This window comes from Typopeltis vanoorti, chromosome 16 (genome assembly GCF_054136105.1).
Source record: "Typopeltis vanoorti isolate ZY-2024b chromosome 16, IOZ_Tvanoo_1.0, whole genome shotgun sequence".
NCBI lineage: Eukaryota > Metazoa > Arthropoda > Arachnida > Uropygi > Thelyphonidae > Typopeltis > Typopeltis vanoorti.
In genome coordinates, this window is record NC_143564.1 from 34,655,750 (window position 1) to 34,679,134 (window position 23,385).

Consider the following 23,385-nt stretch of genomic DNA (forward strand, 5'->3'; position numbering starts at 1 on the left):
ATACACACCCACACATATGTAAATGAAGCGATTCTTGTGAATAACATGAACACACAACACTAATTACAACGACTAATGTAAATAGCCATATGCTATAATATTAAATCAGAGCTTTCTAAATAAGACCTGTGAATGAATCACACCTGATCTACAAGGTAAAAATTTTATATAGAAAGCTTTTAATTCTTCTTTTAATCCTTTACTGAGGTGTAAGCAAACACAAAGTCTGCAATCAAGTATCTTTGAGACTAGCCTACTTGTATACTAAGATTGACTTTGCTTCAATTACCTCAGTATCCCAGAATGCAAAAACAGGAAGGGTCACTACCTACACCAGTTTTGATCTTTTTTTGAGGTATCATCAGTGGAGGCCAGAACCAGAAGAGATACCAATGTTTAAGTAATGCTGAAGTCATATATTTCACATATACAAGTAGTGAAAAGGTGTATCACCTTATTATTACAATACTGTGCATTGAGGCTGAAGAAGTACTACTAAAACTCCAAGATCCCAAGCCTGACCAATTTCTTCTAGCATAATCCGACCAATAAAATATAACGTTTACTGTCCAACCACAGATACGAGAACCCTGGCTGGCAGATTGCCAATTCATGTTGAAGGGGAGAAAGGAATAAGGCAATGTACGAATTCGTCACCAACATGTGAAATTACGTGCTTTATAAGTAAAATTGTCCAGTTGTTATACAAGCAAAATAGTTACCACTTTAAAAATTAGAATTTTCATAAAAGAAAAGCTAATTTTCTGATGTATAATAATAAACACTCATCCCATGACATGCATTGATTGTCCTGTAATTAGGATGGATTTGCCTTCTTTTGCAATGCGCAGAAGTGTCGAAGGGTCTGGCATCTGTGGTTGGACATTACTAACATTGAACTGAAAGCCATTTTCACATGCCCACAACTCCAGCCTATTGAAATCATTCTGCAAAGCACTGCATATCAGCTGCACTCCTGATTACCCTGCCTATCTTTGCATCATCAGCAAATAGCTGTATGTCATGTCAAATCCTTCCCAATGTCATTAATGTATAGACTGAATAACAATGGACCAAGGACTGATTTAAGGTAACCAGTGGTGTACCACACTGGTTACCTTAAATCTTAGACTCACATATACTACTTTTTGATATCTGTCAGTCAGTCATCCTCTTATTATTATTACGGGCAACTCCAGGGAGTCATTAGACTCATCGAGGGAGGCCCCCAAATCATATTCATCACAACTATTCGACATTCATACAGTATCTATCATACCTTGCCATAAACACATTCACTGTCACAGCATCCACCACAGACTCTGGCAGCCCATTCCACTCATTCACCACTCTAAAAGTAAAGAACCCAGCTCTAACACCTTTACTAACCACACTTTTGCCCAGTTTCCATGGATGTCCCCTAGTCCTCCCACAACCAGCCCTGTTCTCAAAAATATCTTCTGAATTAATTTTATAGAAATCCTTCAGTAATTTGAATGTCTCAATCATATCTCCCCACCTCTGCCTATCAACCAATTTTTGCAACCCACAAATCCTCAACCTGTTCTCATAAGGTTCATTCCACAGACCTGCTATCATCTTGGTCACTCGCCTCTGGATCCTCTCAACCTCCTCCCCATCAAGAAGAAACCTAGGTGAAAAAATCTGGGCACAGTAGTCGAGATGGGGTCTTATCAAGGCTCAATACAGAGGAACAATAACCTGCTTGTCAACGTATTCTTCAGCAACCAAGTGATTTGATGAGCTCATTTGGACACATTTTTAATCCACATTAATATTTTATAATCAAATTCCACATTCTCCAATTTATGCAACAGTATTCCATGCTGCATTCTGTAAAAGCCTTAGCAAAATCCTAAAGTGTCACGGTGTAACAATTCCCCCTTTCTAATTCAATGGTAACATTATTATGGAATGTGAGCAAGTTATTCAAACATGATCTTCCCTTAATAAGCCCATACTGTTCACTGTAAAGTATAGTTTTGCTATCAACTCATTCTGTATTTGAGCCCAAACTAACTTTTCCAAAATCTTCACCATCCTTGTGACTGGCATGTGTTTTTTTTCAGTCTTGTGGAATCTTATTCTGAGACTTAAATTATATAGCCTGGACAAAGGAATAGCAACTTCAGCTGAATGCTATTTTAGCTTCTATGCTGATATCCATCAAACCCTATTGCAGAATTCTTATTCAGTTTGCACAACAGCTCTAGCACCTTCTCCTCATACACCTGAGTTTCTTCACCCAGTTTATTTATTTATTCGTGTGGGGTTTCCACATTCCTCGACCATCCCTTAGGACTGTTTGAGCCTGCCTAGTGAGGGATTAAGTATGTATTTTATGACTGTAAATCTGTGTGTGTTCACAAGCCAGTTTACCTGTTTAGGGGGATGAAAAACCAGAGTTTCCAGGTGAAAAAACCCTCCACCTCTATATGAGACCAGCTAACTCACCTTTAGTCGAAATAGACCAGATAAAGGTTCCTCATGTCATGGACAGAAATCGAACCCAGGTCTTTCTGACCAAAGGGCTTCGTCTATACCGACTGAGCTACAGGGGCTCTTTCATCTAGTGAAGAGGTAGCAGTGAGCTCGATGTTGCATACACCAGGTTGATTGCTTTTAGCAAACTGGCTGCTCATTACTTGAATAATCTCTTCTACATCTGTCACCCACATACCATCAGCATTCAGCAGAGTTTTTTCACATTCACTCATTTTTGCAGAGTCAATTTCTTTTCATACTCAGATTTAGCTTTTGGTACAAACAGTTGTGATTCTTCTGGCCTGCTGCTTATAACTTTTATAACATCTTTATGTAGACAGTATTCCTTCCACATCATCTTTTTCTTATGCGTCTCTTGCTTAATTAGGATACACATCTATTTCACGCCTACTCTATGAATTCTTTGACTCTGGGGGCACATTCTAATATTGCATCACTTAAATATTTTTTAAATGATTTTGATGCAATGTCAATATCCTTCCTATCCAACAACTGATACCATGACACAGAACCTAGCATACTCCTCAGTCGGTCATAATTTCCTGCTCTGTAGTTCAGCATGTAACCATTTCTGAATGGAACATTCATAAACTTAGCCACTTCCCAAGTTATTACAGCATGATCATTGTCAGTAAATGGAAGCAGATAGTTGCATCTTTAACTAAAATCTCTGACACTATAATCAGATCTAACACTCTTTGACCTGATGTTCCTTCTCACATGCTGCTTGAGGAAGTTCACACAACAGCTACCCAGTCAATGTCTAAATATCATAATCTTTATTTGGTAATGCATTTCTTCATCACTAGCACCCAATCCATTAAGTCTGTAACAACAACCTGCAACATGCTTAGTCTTGTTAGACTCCACTTCACACCAGATGGCTTCAATCTCGCAGTTACATGAAAAACTGTTACTAGTCAAAGGTCTCAACTCTAACTGGATTCGAGTCTTTTTTTTAAATTTTTTTTTAAATAGAGAAACCTGTGGAGTATTCATAACTATAATTTCACAGTATGCCACAGTAATTAACATTTTAATAATATGTAAATATTTCATCTTAAGTATCATATAACATCATCAGTACAGTTATAAACAATAACAATAGGAATTACATTATATATAAAAAAAAAAACCCTGCATGCTCAACATTGGAATCCTTCTATGTATACAGTAACATGTTTAAGGACTAAATACTACCGGACTGTAATTAAATTAAATCAAAACTGATAAATTTATTTTATACAGTTGAGGGATAACAATTTCCCAAACTTTTGGAATAATGAGGCAGTTGTTACAGTTAAGATTGGGTCTGTGCCATAAGGCTTCAGCATTTCTTTATACAAGCGCTCATGTTTATGTATGGATCGACGTAGTAGCTTGGTGTGTTGCCACTGGATCCTGTGATTGGCATTTTCCACTCCATGTTGTGCGATACTAGATTTATGAGGTTTGATTAGACAGATGTGGTCTTGATATTCAGAGATGCATTTATTTACAGATCTTCCTGTTTGTCCATAGTAAGACAAGTTGCAAGAACATGGCACTTCATATACACCAGGTAACATCAGTGGTGAGAGTTTGTCTTTTGGAGATGGTAACAAATTGTGAATTTGGTGTATAGGTAGCGTCTACTTTGTATTTCTTCACAATTTTTGACAAATGTTCAGAGATGCTTTTGATATATGGTATAGGAGTCCTGTGAGCTTCTTGTCTAGGTTGATGTTTTAGGGGGTGGCTAATAATTTTTTGAGTTGTTATTGGATTAAATCCATTTAAGTGAGGCTATACCTTTAATGATTTCCAATTCTTGTTCTAAAGATTCTTCAGAGGAACAAAATTTATGTGCTCTGGATATCAAGGATTTTATGATGCCACATTTTTGAGATGTATGGTGAGCCACTGTATTGTGGATATAACGACCTGAAAACCAACTTTTTCAACCAGTTTTAACTTATGGATCTGAGAGTTGGATTAGAGATATATGAAAAATTAGCAGTGTAAATAGATAACATCAATGCAAAACTATATTAAACATGAAGATATCACTGAGAAAGGAAGCTGACATTCAGGTGTGTGAGCAGAGCTAAGGTGATACAATGACATAGTAGGTTAATTAAAGGTAACTTCACAACTTTCAAGAGCATTAACATTATTAAACAGAATGCAACAATGGCAGTGCTAAAAACAGTTTTAAAAATCCATTTGCATTAATAACTCAATATAACTACCAATATGAATGCAATAGACATTTGAATAGTTATGTCCCACTTACTGTAACCTCTCACATAACAAACAATATCAACATGATTGGCTACAAACACAGATCTAAGTTCTAAGCAAAAGAGATAACCATGAAATCACTATGTAACTATTGTCTTTGGATTTGATTGTAATCAGTATGAGAGATATGCAATCATAAGTTTCCACATTATTTGAATAGAATGAGCCAAGTAATACTGAAGGCTTTTTGTTCTTACTGCGCTATAAAATCTTGAAGCTGAATTGAGAGGAATCAACACACAGCTTTCATTCTTCAAGGTCTATATTAAAACTTTATGCTTTCCATCAGTCCATTTTATGTCTATTGCATCTGTTCCTAAATATAGCTATCATTATACCTTTAGCCTGTAAATTTCATTCTTGCAGTCTGGATCCCGTAAGGTGTACTATTGTTCTCACAAACTCAGGTCATGAACTCAATTATTAAGCTAACTCCACATCATTAGGTATGGTTTTGGCCCTATAAAATTTATTTTCCTCTTGGAAGTCATGGGAACAGAATGCTCTTCTTACTTTGTGGCCATTCAAAGTTTGTGTAACACACGATGAACCATATATTATGATCTCTCAAATGATAATCAAAACAAATAACAGGTTGTTTTACCACCTCTGTTATAAATCGACTATGATTTTTCCGTAAACTGTCTCCATATAAAAAAACAAAAATTGAAAAAGACAATAAATGATCCTTTTTAGACATCATTCTCATCTGCTCACCATCAGTTTATAGAAAACCCACTTTCAGTAGACATTACATTCTCCAACAATCTGCACATCCTTCTGAAAAGACAGGAATTGTAAAATGTTTAATTCGATGTGCTAGAACTAATTGTTCAACTCCCATCAGTTACAGGAAGAACTCTCTACTTTCATATACTAAACAGTATATGAAACTAAATGGTTTCTCCAAAAGAACTATATGTCTTCTTGACTCCCAAAGCCAACCAAAATAACAAAGAATCAATACGTCAAGTTCCAATCCTATACATCTCCAGCATTTCAGAGAGCCTATGTCAAGAATTCTGAGGAAATATAATTGAGTAGCTACCTAATTCCTATTAATAAACTATCCACGTATTTCCTATTATCTAAAGATAAATTCTCAAATATATCTCTTCCTGATGAATATCAAGTTCCATGTGACTGCCAGCTTTCCTACTTTGGAACAAACCAGACGAAATAGAAAAAAAGAGGAACACAAGAACATCAATCTTATATTCTTCACTTCACTTAAAACATTATAAATTATAGAATGAAAGAATAATAGAAGCTAGAATAAAAATAGATAGAGGCTATTTAACAATAATTGGTTCATATGCCCCAGAAGAGGGAAGAGAACAAGATAATATTGATTTTTATAATCAGCTACAAAACATATATAATAAAATAAATAAAAATGATTACATAATTTTAGCAGGAGACTTAAATGCAAGAATTGGAAACACAAAAATTAATAATAATATAGGAATACATGGAGAACATACTCTAAACAGGAATGGTAAAAAATTGGACTTTGTAGTTTATAATAACCTAAAAATAATGAATTCCTTCTATAAGCATAAAGACATACATAAATATACTTGGGCAACAAGAGGATGGAAATCAATATTAGATTACTTTATACTAAATGAAAAGGCATCAAAATTTTCACTAGATGTTAGAGTTCACAGAGGATATGAAATAAACAGTGACCACTTCCTTGTTAAAATAAAATTAAGATTACTACCTAAATGGCTACAAGTAACAAGAACAGAAAGAAAAATTGAAACATTTGTTTATAAAACTAGACTACTGAATGACACAAATGTACAATGGCTATATGAACAAAGAATTAACCAGTATCTAGACAAAATAAAACAAAATGAAGAAATAGAAATAGAATGGCTTAATATAAAAATGATACTAAATGTAGCAGCAAATGAAAGCTTAGGAAAGACCCAAAAAATTCAATAAAAGGAAACAACTGAAGATCTGGGATGATACAATGAAAGAAATAATCAAAAAGAAAAAAGAAGCCTATCACAAATGGTTAAGCAGTAAAAGATTAGAACATGAAATAGAATATAAAAGAATAAGAGCCATAGCTAAAAGAGAAGTCAGAAAAAGACATAGAGAATCATGGAACAAATTTGTTTCTAATTTAGAACATGATTTATATAAAATAAGACCCAATGTATATAAAATTTTGAAACACTTAAATGCAGATACCAAGAAAACATAAAATTAAACACTGAATTGAAATGAGAAGAATTTCTAAATTACTACAGAATTGTGGACAGACAAATATTTAAAAAAAGACAACTGGCAAACAATTAATGAAAATGAAATAACTAAAGAAGAATTAGAAATCAGCCTGAAAGAAACAAGAAACGGAAAATCACCTGGAGAAGATAAACCAGGTTCAGAACTATATAAATATGCAGGAACTAGATTCAAAGAAAGACTTATTATTTTTAAATAAAATTTATTCAACTGGTATCCCCCCAATAGAATGGAAAAAAGCAATTATGATTCCTATCTTTAAGAAAGGTAATAGAGATGATCCTAAAAACTATAGAGGTATCAGTATACTAAATTCCTGTTACAAAATATATAGCAGAATCTTAAATAGCAAACTAATAAAATATTCTGAAAACTTTATTTTAGAAGTACAGAATGTTAAGAAAAGGACGATCATGTATAGACCCGGCCTTTTGCCTAAAATTAATAATAGAGAAAAGAAGAGAATACAATTTAGAAACACATATCGCATTTATTGATTTTGAAAAAGCATTTGACAAAGTTAAAAGAAACATATTATTTAACATATTAAAAGAAAGACAAATACCAAATAATATCCTAAAAGCTATCACAAGTATACATGAAAATAATCAAATACAAATAAGATTACATCACGAGCTATCATATACGAGAGAGATAAACCAAGGGGTCCGACAGGGATGTCCCCTCTCAGCAACTGTTTTTAATATCTACTTAAATGAAATAATAATAAAATGGAATAAAAAGTTACATCAAGGAATTAAACTTTCTCCTACAGTGAACTTAAACACTCTCCTTTTTGCCGACGACCAAATAATAATTACAAATTCTGAAGATAAACTACAGAAAGCTATTTTAGATCTAAATGAAATATCCAAAGATTATGATACGATAATATCAACAGAAAAATCAAAAACTATGGCCTTTAAAGGACAAGATCCAGCAAGAACTAAAATAGTAATAGATAACAAGATCTTAGAACAGGTGAATTCATTTAACTACCTAGGATGTAAGATCACATATGAAAATGAAAAAGATATAAACGTAAAAATTGCAAAATATTTAAAAATAAAGGTATAATTAACTCTATATTTAAACCAAACCTAGTTCAAAAACAAACCAGACTAAAAGTATACAATACATTAGCCCTACCAGTCTTAATGCATGGAAGCGAAATCTGGACAATAAAACAAAAAGACAAAGATTAACAACAGCAGAAATGAAGTTTATGAGAAAAACTGCAAAGTATACCCTATTTGATCACAAAAGAAATGAAGAAATTATGAAAGAATTAAACCAAGAACCAGTAATAGAAAAAATTAAAAAATATAAACATAAATGGATGGAACACGTTCAAAGAATGAAAACAGAAAGATTACCAAAACAAGCCTTAAAATACAATCACGAGATGACTTCTAAGGCCGGAACAGGCCATGCTAGGCCTAAATCCTTGATATGCATGATGATGATGATATTCTTCACAACAAATCTGATATGTCTGGATTGGCACAACACGGAACAGAGGCAGACCACAACATTCTCTGATCTAAGACTTGCTTCTACACAGGTGTCAGTATAAATTTGAATGCCTATTCAAAGAGAGTGCAGAAGCCTTACTTCACCACCCTAACCTGAATCGAAATGATTGCCTATCCTTGTCAAAAATATGGGAAAGTGTGATCCAAATGGCACTTTTTTTTTTTTTTTTAAGGCCAATAATGATAAGTGATACTTATAAAGATAGAAGATCCTACATCTAATGATCTGTTTATTATATTATAAATTAAATGAATTTTTTTTTATGATAGTTTATTTTCAAACTGAAATATTTGGCAGCATATTTAATAAATAATACTTCTTGTGATTATGTGTAGATAATTCATGATACTATGACACAAGTTTTCCTCAAAAAAACTAGAACTGATTTGATCATATTAAAGCCATATTTAACACAAATACTGAATGGAATTGGAACAAATGCATGCCATTTGTCAAAATGGAACACATGTAAATAATACCATAGTTGGTGACAACATTTATGTGTTGAGATTTAAATTTTTATTTTTTTTGTAATCACATTTCAGTGCTAACTAGCATATACCAAACTTGCAAACATTACAATTTGTTCATTTTCGCAGACTAAGGATCTGAAAATTTGAGAAATTGATGTCCTTACATTTTCAATTATTTTATTCTCCTTCACTATTTTCTCTTCTACTTTTCTTAACAGTATTCAAAATAATGTACTTATGAACGTTTCTATGCCACTTGTAAATATATTATTACGAAGAGGTTTCCCCTTTTACTAAGAGGTAAATAGTTAAGAGAGTCTCCTATATGTGATAATTCTTTGTAGAATTCTGAGTATAGGCTTGACTTTGATTATTTAAAACAAATTTGCTTTCTGTGCTTTTAGTGGATGTCATTAGGACAAAGTGTGTAGCTATCTTCCAATGCAGCTCTGCTGCAGTTTGATAATATCCTGACACTATGAAGCTACTATTAAATAATCATATATTTAAAAGTAACAGCAAACATACTCTTGTATCCTTATAACAGGTTAGCTTTAGTCCCAGAAACTCAAACAAGCATTTCTTAAAAGTTCTTGACTTTGTATCAGCAAATTTCAGTTCACTGAACATAGACAATGGCTGTCGGCTCTGAAAGATAAAGTAATCTTATTAGGATATATATATATATATCACACACACACAAGTGAATTTCAAAATGTAATAAAGATAAAAGAATCAAAGATTGTCAGGTGAGTGTGATCTTCAGGCAAAACTCCATTTCTTATTTATTTTTTTATTTCTTCTTTAGATGGATTGCAATATGCTTTTTCATGTACAATTCAATAATGCTAAGATTTAATAATACATAAAATATAATTCTAGTAATAATTATTCAATTTAATAATCCAAAACATGGACCATAAAAAAAAAAAAGAAAGAAAGATGAACCAGCAGAAATGAAATTTCATGAAAAACAGCTGGATATTTCACGTAGTATACAATCTCGTGAATATAAAACCAATAAATTATTGCATAAGTAAATATAAATAAGCAGACATAACATTCAAATAGAATGGACAATAACTGACTACCAAAATTACCATATAGATATAAAATAAATGGAACAAGAACTGGAAGACCAAGAAAGCAATGGTATCAGACACAACATGCCCAGAACTATGATAGGAAGAAGAATAATGCCAAGGGTTAGATAAGTCAGAAATCTTGCCTCCAGTGACCGAAGATGAAATTCAAGCCTCCAGTGGGATTCAAATCCACAGCCTAGTGGTTGAAGACCACTTTTGATACTGGACAGAATACTAGATATTCTTTAGAATTAATGTTGTAACACCATGGTTTGATTTATTCTGATTTTATTGATGATGATATTTGATCTTCTTAAATAACTTAAGGGGCAAAGCCAAATAACTGGGAGGAGACTTCTGCATCACGTTTAAGGAATGCAGCCTACTGGGGGTTTCTGATCTAATGTCCAATCCTCATCTTTTTATGATGTGCCCTGTAAGTAGATATCACTGGGTGCTTAACAATTGATAATTGGTATGTAATTTGGGACCAAGCCAACTAAACTACTCCCTACTGCTTTAAACCTGAAATACATATCATGAAACTTCACACTGGCTGGGGTGTCACCCAGTTAAACAAAGCCACTACTGTTTTCATTAGGGAACCAGGGCAAACAGAAAAAATTCAGCTACTGGAACAAACTTCACATCTATAAGAAGAACAACAACAACAACATCACATCAGAAGAACTGAAGATAGGATTTATCAATACAAGGAGTATGAATGGAAAGGAAATCAAACTTGCAGAGGAACTGGAAAAATACCACGTGGACATTAATCGACATCACTGAGAGAAAGAGGAAAAACGGGCGAGATCTTACAAAACAATAAGTATAAGATGTTATATTCAGCCAGTAACAATAAAGGAAAAGAAGGCATAGCGATAGCATTCAACACCAAACATTAAGATAAACTTCTTGATTAGAAAGCAGTTTCAAGTAGTTATGTGGGCAAACTTCAAAATGGGGAAATGGACAATGAAACTTATTTGTGCCTATGGGCAAACAGAAGGCCCTTCCCAAAGGAGGAATTGAAGGAATTTTTCAAGTCATCAGAGCATGCAGATGACAAAAAAAGTGGTCCTTGTTGAAGATCTAAACAGCAGATTAGAAAATGAATCCCATCAGATATATAGAAATGTTTTGGGAAAATTTAGAGAAATGGGCAAAGCCATTTATAATGGTAAGTACCTGCTGGATTTCTGTTCAGGATACAGAATAGTCATTACAAACATCATGTTCCAACATAAACATCTGCACAAGCTTACATGGAAAGAAGACACAAGAAATAAGTGAAACTTCATTGATTATGCCATTGTTGATAGTGATATCTTCATGCTGGCTCAGGATACAAGAGTATTAGTGCTAAGTAGGATAAAAATGAATCTCACATTGAAAAGAACAGTACAGAAGAAGGTTTTAAAAAGAATTAAAGTTGAGCACCTTTTAGAGGCAAACTATAGACTCAACTCTTCAAACATTATTGAAGAAAAAGTGAAACAGTTCAAAAATAAAAAACCAAACCCTGGAGTTTAAGTGGCAAATTATGGAGAAAACATTGATTCAGCTAGAGAGGCATGTGGTGAAGTTATCTGCAAGGACAGAAAAATAAGAACATCATGACAGACAAAAGAATTTAAAAAAGCAGTCCTGAAAAAAAAAAAAAAAAAAAAAAAAAAAAAAAAAAAAAAACTCCCTAGCAAATAAGTTGGCAGATGTGCTAAAAGAATACAGAGAAAAATGTAAGAGAGCTAAGGCATGTAAAAACAGCTAAACAAAAATAATGGGAAGACTTTTGCAAGAATATAGAAGATAAATATCAGGAAGGTGGCAAAATCTTCTGGAGGCTATTGAAAAAGCTTAGAGAGAGAAAAAAATAAATAAAATAAGAGCACTGTAAAAGGAATCACAGATGATAAAGGTGACATGAAAACTGAAGACATGGATATCCTAGATGTCTGGGTAATTATTTTATAAGACTGTTAAAATGAAACAAGCAGCGACAAAACAGTAGTAGAAAATTTTCAAGAGAAAAAAAAAAGTCATCAAAAACTTGAAATGTGCAAAGGCAGCTGGAGTAGATATCTAACCAGAAATGATTAAATATGGAGATATAAAAGTTTTGCAGGGCTACACTGCATAATTCAGATGGCCTGGTCAGAAGATCAAATTCTGGCTTAGTAGAGCTCTCATAGTTCCTATCATTAAAAATCGAATATAGACGAATGTGAGAATTACAGAGGAATATTTCTACTAAGGGTTCCAGGTAAGATTTATGCAACTATACTTGAAAAGAATTTGAAAAAAATTGCAGAAGAGAAACCTGGAGAATAGCTAGCTGGATTCAGGCCAAATAGAGGTTGACCAGATCAGATTTTCATGTCAAATAGTTGAGAAATCATGGGAATATGAAAATGTACTCAGAGAAATGCTTTTCAAAATGCTAATATTATGTCAAGTAAATTGAACATTATACAGAACAATACACAGGATATGTTTAAATTATCAGTCAGCAATTAGAATTGAAGGAAATATAGGAAGATGGTTTGTAAAACCAGAGGTAAGACAAGGATGCACATTATTTCCATTTTTAACATTATGAAAGAAAGTGGAATTAAACTTGATATTAGAACTGGAGATATCAAACTTAGTTCTTTGATTTATGCTAATGATGATGTACTCCTACACACATCCAGTGCTAGTCTCCAGGACTCTAACAGCTGTAACAAATTTCACACGAAAATCAGCAATAAAAAGATCAAAACTGTGAAAATTGGCAATGATCACAGAGAAAACTTCAACAGCAAATATACTCCTGTATCCTTATAGCAGGTTAGCTTTAGTCCCAGAAATTCAAACAGGCATTTCTTAAAAGTTCTCAACATTGTATCAGCAAATTTCAGTTTGCTGAACATAGGCAAGGCTGTTGGCTCTGATTTCTTTCGTCATTGGAGTGCTGTTAGGGTTACTGCATTTTGAATGAAGAATCTATAGAACAAGTCAAATATTTTGCTATTTGGGCACATTTTTTAGTGAAAATAGCAATGAAGTAAGGAAATAGATGACAGAATAAACAAAGCTGGTATGATGGGAAGCAAGTTGAATAAATTCATATGGAATAAGAAAGAAATTAGCCAAAACATTAAACTAGCAGTATACAGGACAGTGTTTGAACTGGTTATGGATCTGAGACTTGGGTTAGAAATAAAAACATTTAATCAAAGATTATAGACTGCAGATATTACAGATCAGAGAAAAATTAATGACCTGAACAAATGGCATCAATTACAGAATCAAATAAAAAAAAAATGAATACATTAGGAAGGAATTTGACATTGCATTCAAGAAACTGAAACAGAATGGTTAGCAAAATAGGTGTCTGATGCCAAGATGGGAGGAAAAAGACCAAAGTGTAAGGGGAATGATTCAGTCAGAAGTGCCCTTGAAGAAAGAAATGTTAGATATGACAATATTGGAGCTGACAAGTAATAGACTAATTTGGAGAAAATTTGATGATAGAAGATTAATAATAATAATATAAATTTAATCATGTAGTGTCGTCAAAGTACCCCCCCCCCCCCGAGAGTACATAACAGGAAACTGACGATTGTTTAAATTGCTCACACACACACACACAAAATGCTGCAAGGCCTAAAGCAATAAACGTGATGTGTGGGCCAGGATGAAGCAAAGTAGCTGATATTCTTCTTTTTGAGGAGGTGGAGGCTATAGTCTTTTATGGATATTTCATGGGAAAGACTGTTCCAGAGAACTGGGACAGCAAAATGAATGAGGAGTGTGACTGGTTCAGTGAGTTAGGAGTCCAACTGTAAAAGGATGTTGGGAAATTACTGTTCATGTTATTGTAGATTTAACAGAAATGGGAGACGTTACCACTTCTATAGAATATCACCCATGGAAATATCTGCAAAAACTGTCTGTGACACAGTGGCTGGAGAAAGAGAGAGAGGAGGTTATGTGTGCACCATCCCATGCATGGAGCAAATATTCCAAGGTTGGATGGATTTACAAAGTAACTGAACAGATACAAAAAGTAATATCTTGAGCGAAAAAAGATTCCAAGTTCTGTGGAAACAAAGGATGCTATAGAAATGATGTGATTATGCCAGGGTACACTAATAGGTGGACTCAGTCTAGAAGATAATTCTAGTTTTAACTAAGTTAAGAAAAAAGAAAAGAACTGTGTTTGGAAAGTATTGTAGGTTGTTATCTCCAGAGTGGAGAATGGTGTGTGAAGATAAGTATTTAGGCTCATTGCAGAGGATCTTGAAGCTTGAGAAATTTGAGCAATGCAAGAAAGTTTATCCTACTGTGAGTAGTCCTAACTTCATCAAAACAGTGAAATGAGTTTGAAGACAGTAAGAGCAGGTCATTTATATATATATATATATACAGTAAAACCCCTTTTTTACACTTTTCAGGGGACTGATGGAAAAAAGTGTAAATAGCAGGAAATGTAAAAAAAAAAAAAATTTAAAAAAAGGCTAAAAGATGACTTGCTGCTAGTATGTGAGTCTACATACTTGATTACAAAATTTAATAACTGAAAATAAATGAATTTAGAATTACTTACATTTATCCATTTAAAATCTTTAATTATTGATTGTTTTTGCTTTTCGTTTTTTTTTTTTTTTTTGACATAGCGCCAGATTGCTTTGCATCGATTTCAATGTTTGACCTGTTTTCTACTATTGTGTTCAAAATGGACACGGAGAGTCCAAGATCTTTTGCTAAATGCACACATGTTCCGGCATGCCAATCTGCACATCGCAGAATTGCCATCTTTTCTTCTACCGAAATACATTTTTTTTTTTTTTTCTCCATGTTACTAACATGGATAATCCACCACCGCAACTTGAAAGTAACTTTCAGATGCTAAATTACGTAACAGAAATTCTGCAATATCAATTTGTACTGTGATTGAAAAATCATGGTATCGCTCATCACTACATTACTGCTTCAAGCGTGCAAGTCACCGTGATGGTGGAAAAGAAACTTACAGCCGAAAGCAATGCCATCTGGGAACAGAAATGCGCATATTTCCATAGAAATCGATTCGAAAATCAGTATTGCCACCAGAGAAAAAAACGCAAATAACAGGAAATAACGTCCACATCAAGTTGTTAATGGCAGGAAAATAATATATCGTAAGAATAGGCCTTACGACGGGACCAACAGAAAATGACGTATATGGCAGGAAAACATAAATTGCGGGGTTTTACTTATGTGAAACAGGGTGGGTGAAATAACAAAACCCTGATGAAGAACACTTGCATTAGTCAGAAAATCTAAAGATAGAACATGCTGCACTATTACGGTATTGGTAATAGTGTTGGTAATCCAATTACAGAGTGGGGAAGCAGACCATAAGATAGCAATCTTAAGTGAAAGTTGGTTATCTGAGGAGGATTTAATGTTGGCAATAGAAATGGAAGGATATACAATTTTCCAAAAGGATAGGAAGGTAAAAACGAGGAGGAGAATGTTGTTAATGATTGCAGAGGAATTGTGTTCTCAAAGCATGGAAATTGACCATACATGCATAGATTTTGAATCTGTGTGGTGTGAAGTTGATATTAATAGGCTAGTATATCTGATAGGATGCGGTTATATGCCAGGGAACGTAGAGGATACTGACTGAGAAATGTTCAGGCAAATTGGATGGGCATATAAGAAGGTAATCCTGATGCAAGACTATTTGTTACAGGAATATAGAAAGTGAGGAGGAGAGAGTCCACAAGAACGAGGAGTGTTTGTTGAATTTCTGAGAGATAAATATTTTAAGCAGCATGTGACTGAAGAAACTAGAGGCTTTAATGTTTTGGATTTCGTGATAACTTCACAAGGTGTAGTTGTTAATGAGGTATTAACACTATCGCTGGTTGGTGAGAGTGATCATAAGGTACTTGTTTGGGAAGTGAAAAAACAAGAGAAAATTACTGCCAAAAATGGATATATGTGGAAGTCTAAAGTGGGTGATTATTTGAAGCTTTGTAGTCAGTTAGCATCAATATGTTGGGTTCTGCACAGCTCATCAATATGAGCTGTGCATAAAAGATGTTGACAGCGCATGGAAATTTGTAAGGCAATATCTGACACAAGCAATGTATAACTGCATACCAAGGGCTAAGCGAGTAAACAGAGTAGATGTGAAATGGATGAACAGTGAAATCAAGCTAGCCTTTTCTTTTCCAACACAGCTTGCTTGATTTCACTGTTCATTGATTTCACAGCAATTCAGACCCATGAAGAGTATAAAAGTGCAAGTTAGGAAAATGACGAGCATGGTAAAGAAAGAAAACGTGCAGTATGAGAAGAGATTGGCTGCTCAGGCAAAGGTTGATAAGGGGAAATTTTCCACTATATGGCAAGCAAGAGAAAGAATAATTATGGCAGGCTGATGCTGGAGGGTAGTAATGGTAGCAAAGTGATTGTTGAAAAGGATATAGTGGAATTATTGATTTAGCAGTTTATCAGTGTATATTATACTGGTGTAAATGATGCTGTGCAATATATAGAAGGGAGGCAAGAATTGGAAGTGAAAGAATCAGAGTTGTTGATTGGGTTAGATGTTAATAAGACTGTGAAAATGGATGACATATCACTATGTATTCTTAAGGAATGTGCACAACAGTTAGCTATGCCCTTGACTCGGTTGTTTAATGAAAGCCTTGCAGTTGGTAGAGTTCCTAAGGAGTGAAAAGAATGCAAAATATTACCACCCCCACAAGCATGGTTCTAGGACAAAATTTTCCAATTATAGACCATTCTGTATAACTGTAGTTGTAGTCAAGGTGCTAAAGAAATTGGTTAGGACTAGAATATAGGATTGGATTGATGGACATAGCATTCTTTATGATGGTCAGCATGGATATGTAAAGAGTAGGTCTTGTTTTAGCAATTTACTTTACTTGCATTTTATGATAAGGTGACAAGTGTGTTGATATAAAAACTGTGTGGGAAGACTGTCCCACAGCAGAGCCATATAGATCAAAACAGGTGGATAAGAATTTGGCTCTGGACAGTGAATGGATGTTCCAGCAACTGCTCGTGTTTATGGACTTGAGGGAAATTGGAGGAATGATGCCTGATGGCTCAGTTGTAATGGCAGCCATCTTACCAAACAAAATAATTTAATCTTAAGCATTGATGGCCTGGTTGAATGAGTGAATAGCACATCTCTCCTATTAACAAGCTATGGATTTGGTTTCTATCTCATATGAGCATGCAGGTTGTAAATAAATAGAAGGTAGATGATTATTATATAATAAAATCACTACTCTGCTTATTTGATAAGCAGGACAGAGTTTCTGGATTATCTAATCACACAGATACGAGGGTCGTTTGAAAAGTTTGGTAAAAAAAATAAGTTATACACATTTTTTTTTGGAAAAAATCACCTTTATTTCTCAACATAGTCTCCATCGAGGTCTACATATTCCAGTGAGTTTCCAATTTTTTCATCCCATCTAAAAAGTAGGATTTGACAAATTGTGCAAATTAGTCAATTGACAGGCCTCAATGACATTGTTCGAAGAAAATTTTTTTCCTGTCAAGCAGAATTTTTAAGTTTGGGAACAAGTAGTCACACAGGGCAAAGACAGAAGAATACAGTGGATATGGAACCAATTCGTGCAATTTTGCCATTGTGACAGCCAATGTGTGGGACGGTGCATTGTCTTGATGAAAAAGAACTTTTTTGTGTGCCAATCTTGGCTGTTTTTCCCTTCAGTTCTTCTTTTAAACGGTTCAACAATGATGCATAATAGACTCCTGTTACTGTCTTACCCTTTTCCAAATAGTATATCATGATAATTCCTTGGAAATCCCAAAAAACAGTGGCCATCACCTTCCCAGCTGACAAAACGGTCTTCACTTTTTTTGGTGCTCTTTCTCTGGGCATTGTCCACTGTTTTGACTGCTGCTTGAACTCAGGTGTGTAGTGGTGGAGCCAAGTTTCTTTCGTCTACAGTCACAAATCGATGAAAAAATCCTGCAAATTGCGATTAAACATCTCCAAACACTGTTGAAATGTCTTTTTTTTTTTTTTTTTTGCATGCGTTTTTGATCGACAGTCAACAACTGCAGCACCCATCACGCACACAGCCTTTTCATGTGCAATTTTTCGTGCAGGATATTATACACTCGTTCAGTTGAGATGCCTACGATCTCACGCACTTTCACTCAGCAGTCTTCCATAACGATATCATGGATCTTGTCAATGATTTCCTTCGTAGTGACCTCAATTGGGCGCCCAGAGCGCACTTTATCTTCGATGGACTTACGACCACGTTTAAATTCATTTATCCAAAAATAAATAGTCTTTAATATGCTGGTGCAGAGTCTTCCATGAACTGCATCTAACTCGGTTTTGATCTGAGTAGCTGTCCACTTTTTCAAATAAAAGTGTTTTTTCACTGAATGAAACATGTGAACACAGTCATTTTAAATGTTTGCCAAACGAGAACTACGTGTCGCACATTGCTAAAATTTTGCCAGGAGTCATGTAAAAGATGATACATGTCGACACTGGTATGAATGAATGAATTGTGTCAATGTCTATTGCAAATTTACCAAACTTTTCAAACAAATCTCACAGTTCTAATACTTGCAAACTACTAAATATTAACTTTTTTTTGTGTGGGAAGAATACACATAAAAAATTACTTTTGAAAACTTAAATTTAATATTCACTTGGCTAATTTTTTTTACACTTATCACAAGAGAATATTAAACACAGAATTCAGGGGAAAATAAAATTACAATATTGTTAATAAAACTTAGTATGCTATAAACTTCGCAATAAATCCTTTTCACTCTCAGAATGATAATATTCCATGTGAAATATGTCATACTAACAATATCTACAGCCTGGCTTTAACATTGCACTATACTTGAAAGACGATATAAGATAAGTGACATTGTGCAATAAAAAATTCCAGATTTTATTTATTTTTACAAGATAATTGCATATACTTGATAGTGCAAGCTGTTCTCTATTAAATGACTTTCAAGTAGTCATGTTTTGGACTTGAAGTATAGTACGATTTTTTAACTAAAAACTGTATATTCACACAAGTCCAAAATTTGATCCAAAACATTGAAGGAAAGTATATGATATCATAACACTTTCCTTTAATGCCAAATAATTCAGTATTAAAACCATACACACATGAAAAGAAAATGAATAAATAATAATGCATCTTAAGAATCAAAGCTGTATAACTGAGAGGAGACCTCCACATAGCCTTTAAAGGAATGCGGAGAACTGACCAGGGCTTTTGACCTAATGTCCAATCCTCACCTTCTCATGGTGCACCCTGTTGGATATCTACCTGGATACTGAACGAACGAGGATGGGCTGGCAATTTGGGATTTAGTCAACCAAACTGTATTCTTACTGCTTAAACCAAAATATAAAATGATGGTACAACATGACAAAATTTTATGCTGGCTGGGGCGTCGCCCGGTTAAAATACAATGAATTGGAATAAAATCGGGAATGCTTTCATCTTTTTTTTAAAAGTCCAATTAATCCTACATTCTTACCCACCATTGCTGCTACTCCATCAGTAGCCACACTTACTAATTTACTTTTTGGGGCATTTTTAAGGGCAACATCAAAAGCTTCTTAATATCAATGCCACGAGTACTATCTTTTAATGCCATTAAATCTAATAATTTTTCTCGCGTCATTCTGTCCTCAAGAATGAAACGAATAAAAATTGCTAATTGTGATTGGTCTGTAATGTCAGTTGATTCGTCAAGCGCCAAACTAAATGCTACACAATCTTTTATATCGTTTTCTAATTTTGATAATAAATTCACATTTATTTCTGAAATTCTACGTTCAATTGTATGCTGTGAGGTAGGAATGTCGGTAATTAACTTTAAAAGTTTTGAATTTTAGGGTTCAAGATGCAAATGTATCAAGAATGTTTTGCTTAATAAACATTCTTGATACATTTGGCGATGTTCCATGATATTTTAAAACTAGCCTCTATTACAGTTTTAGATTTTTCAGTAAATTTTGCCATGAAGTTAATTTGTTATTAACTGAAGATTTCAATGATTTAAGCTTTTTAATTCGTATTTCAGATTTTTCTGGATATTGAGACGAAAACTTGCGATGCAATTTTTCATAATGACGTTTTAAATTCCCTACTTTGAAATTGCTCACTGCTGAACTACAGATGAGGCAAAAAGCTTTACTTTTTCTCAATAAAAGCATAGTCTTCTTCCCATTCTTCTTTTTTAAAATTTCTATGTTCGTCAATATACTTATGCTTCTGTTTATTTTCAAGTCATGCTGCAAAATATTTATTATAAAATTTTAAAAATAAAATATTAATATTTAAATCATTTGGAATTTAAATTATTACCTTTTTATTAATATAAGAAGTACGAAGTTCAGTAATGTATTTTTTTAAATTTTCTGACAAGGTAATATAAATATAACTACGTTGCCAAACAGCATATTAACAGCAAATTTCATCAAGCCACTCAAAAAAATTGACCAACTGAAAGCAAAATACAGCTTATTAGGGATGGCAAACAAATATCGATGATTTTTAGAGAAAAACATTGATATTTTTTCCTTTTTTTGGCTTTGCCTCGAGTTTTTTTAAATTATCATCATTCAGAAAAACTTTATTAGGTGATTGTCCCATGTCTGCTAGAAAATTAAGAAAAATTATAAATATTTTTTATTTGTTAGTTGAGCCACAATAAAACTTAAGAAGAGCCACATGCGACTTGTGAGCCGCAATTTGGCCACCGTGGTTCTATGCTATTTAAATATTACTGAAGCTTTTTTTTACCTGTATATGTGGCATAACAACATCAAGGATATAGTTATGTTTAACACAGAGATAGTTACTCTTGGCATCAGAATCAGCCCAGGATGCCCAACGCAGTGTCACAGCTAATACTGCTTCAGAGTAGTGAAGGGGTCTTTCTGTTAAAAAACAAATAGAATTGAAAAAATGCTCTAATAAAAATTGATATTATTGTATTTAGAATCTTGCTGTTAGGAGCTAACCTCAAAATAAAGCATAATTTTACTAATGCTTATTTTGAGGTCAACTCTGATATACAGTTAACCTCGAAACCATATACAGTAGCAAACAAATTAATCTGAACAGTCACATGTTAAAGAAAAATTTTAATTTTGCAAGAAAATAAGTACAAAAATTAAACTCCTACTTTACCTAATTATTCATATGTGCTCCTCTGTTCCTAATAAGTTAATTAATTCGCTTAGGCCTGGACTACTAATGTAGAAGACATTTTACTTATTTTTGCATCTCATCACTATACTTTTTATAACAGATTGTATTAAGTTATCTTTTGTATCACAATTTAATTTTCCAAGTCTTTTACTATGGCCAAAAAATTTTCTATTGGATTAATGTCAAGAGATTTACCTGGCCACTGAAACAATTGGATGCGATTTTTGAGGAACTCTTTCACTTTTTTTTTTGAAGTGTACCATGGAGGAAGATGAGTTCTTTGCTTTTATGGATCTGTGGGTTGGTTGGTTTATAGTTTATTTGCATAAAAACTATAAAGGTCATACTGTGCCATACTAAAGGTTACAACATTAGCATTTACAGAAAATTGTAAACAACATGTCTGTACAAGAATCTAGTTCTGCAGCAGCATCTATAGATAAACAGAACTGCTGCAGAGGGCACAGCAACACACAAGGCCAGAGGTTTTTACAGTAGTGCAAAAATAGTTAACAATATAAGTTAATACACAAAATACGAAAAAGCCAAGGAATGCAGTATCTACATATATGTAAAATTATAATAGATGCTTTTATAGCAGTACAATACAAAAATAGGCAAAAAGGATTATATAATATGCATGGATGAAAATTACATTTAGCAATGTAGTATAAACTGAATTTAGCAATACATATAAACAGAATTACTAGAAGATACACAAATAGACAAGGTGTCCTATAGTACTACATGAGTATTTGAAAAATAAAGTAGTAAATAAGATGCATACACAAAATTTAAGTTAAGCAATGCAGTATCGACATATAAACAAAATTACTGCAGAGGTTTCAGCAGTACATAAATAGATAACAATACAGGTTAACATATGTATATACAAAACAAGTCAAGGAAAGCAGTATCTACATATAGTAAGATTACAACAAACATTATTATACTAATATTTAAAGAGTCAGAAAGGAATTATTATACAGCATACATGCATAAAATTTAAGTTTAGCATTATGATATTTACATATTAACAAAATTACAGCAGTGTGATACAAATATACAAGATCAAGGCCTACGGTAATACATAATTGGTCAGATTTAACCTAATGAATAATATGTATGTATAAAAGTTAAGCAAAACAGTATTAACAATAGTCAAATGTGTTTGTACAAATTAATTCTTTCTAAAAAATTAAAAATATCATGCAATTTGCCTGAGTCTGCTAGCATTTCCCTGAGTGTATATGACTTGATTACATAGGTGAAAATTTCATTCCTTTCTCGTGTAAATTTTTGACAATCCACCAGAATATGATGAATAGTGAGATGTGTGTTGCATTTTTCACATATGGGAGGATCATCAGCTCTCAGTAAATGAGAATGTGTAAGGTGACTGTGACCTATGCAGAGCCTAGCAAGAACAACCTCCTCCCTTCTCTTCGTACGTTGACTAGAATGCTGGTGTTTAATTTCAGGTTTGATGTTATATAGATTGTTTGTTAATGCTTCTTGCCATGTTGACTCCCACTGAGAAATCAACCTTGATCTTATTAGCTGTTTATAGTCTGTATATGGAACTGTCAAACAGTATGTGAAGAAGGTATGAGCTGATTTAGCAGCCTCATTTCCTTTAATTCCGATGTGGCTGGGAATCCAGCAGAACTGAGCATCAAAATTAAGGATTTTCATTTTGTGAAACAGGTGTAGCACCTCATAAAGTACTGGATGTGGATTATACATAGGAGAGGAAAGAGCCTGTAAAGAGCTGAATGAGTCTGTATAAATTATATACTTTTGGTAGCAGTTTTCTTTTATATGCACAAGTGCAAGCTGAATGGCATGTAACTCTGCTGTATAATTACTGCAGTCTGGTGGGATCTGATTTGAGATAATAATGTCAGGAAACACAGCTGCATAGCTAACAGCGGTATTAGTTCTTGAACCATCAGTATAGATGGGTAA

The 23,385-nt window shown here is 33.6% G+C and overlaps 1 protein-coding gene across 4 annotated transcripts in view; it reads right to left on the reverse strand.

The window, feature by feature from the left end:
* Positions 1-23,385, reverse strand: part of RhoGAP15B (RhoGAP_ARAP and RA_ARAPs domain-containing protein RhoGAP15B) — a 339,597-nt gene that overhangs the window by 30,083 nt on the left and 286,129 nt on the right. For all 4 annotated transcript variants that reach the window (XM_090405966.1, XM_090405963.1, XM_090405964.1 and 1 more), the window contains 2 exons: positions 21,007-21,143; positions 9,609-9,728 (listed from right to left, as the gene is read on the reverse strand). In XM_090405966.1, coding sequence (XP_090262092.1) covers positions 9,609-9,728; positions 21,007-21,143 — 257 coding nt within the window. The remainder of the gene's footprint in view (positions 1-9,608; positions 9,729-21,006; positions 21,144-23,385) is intronic.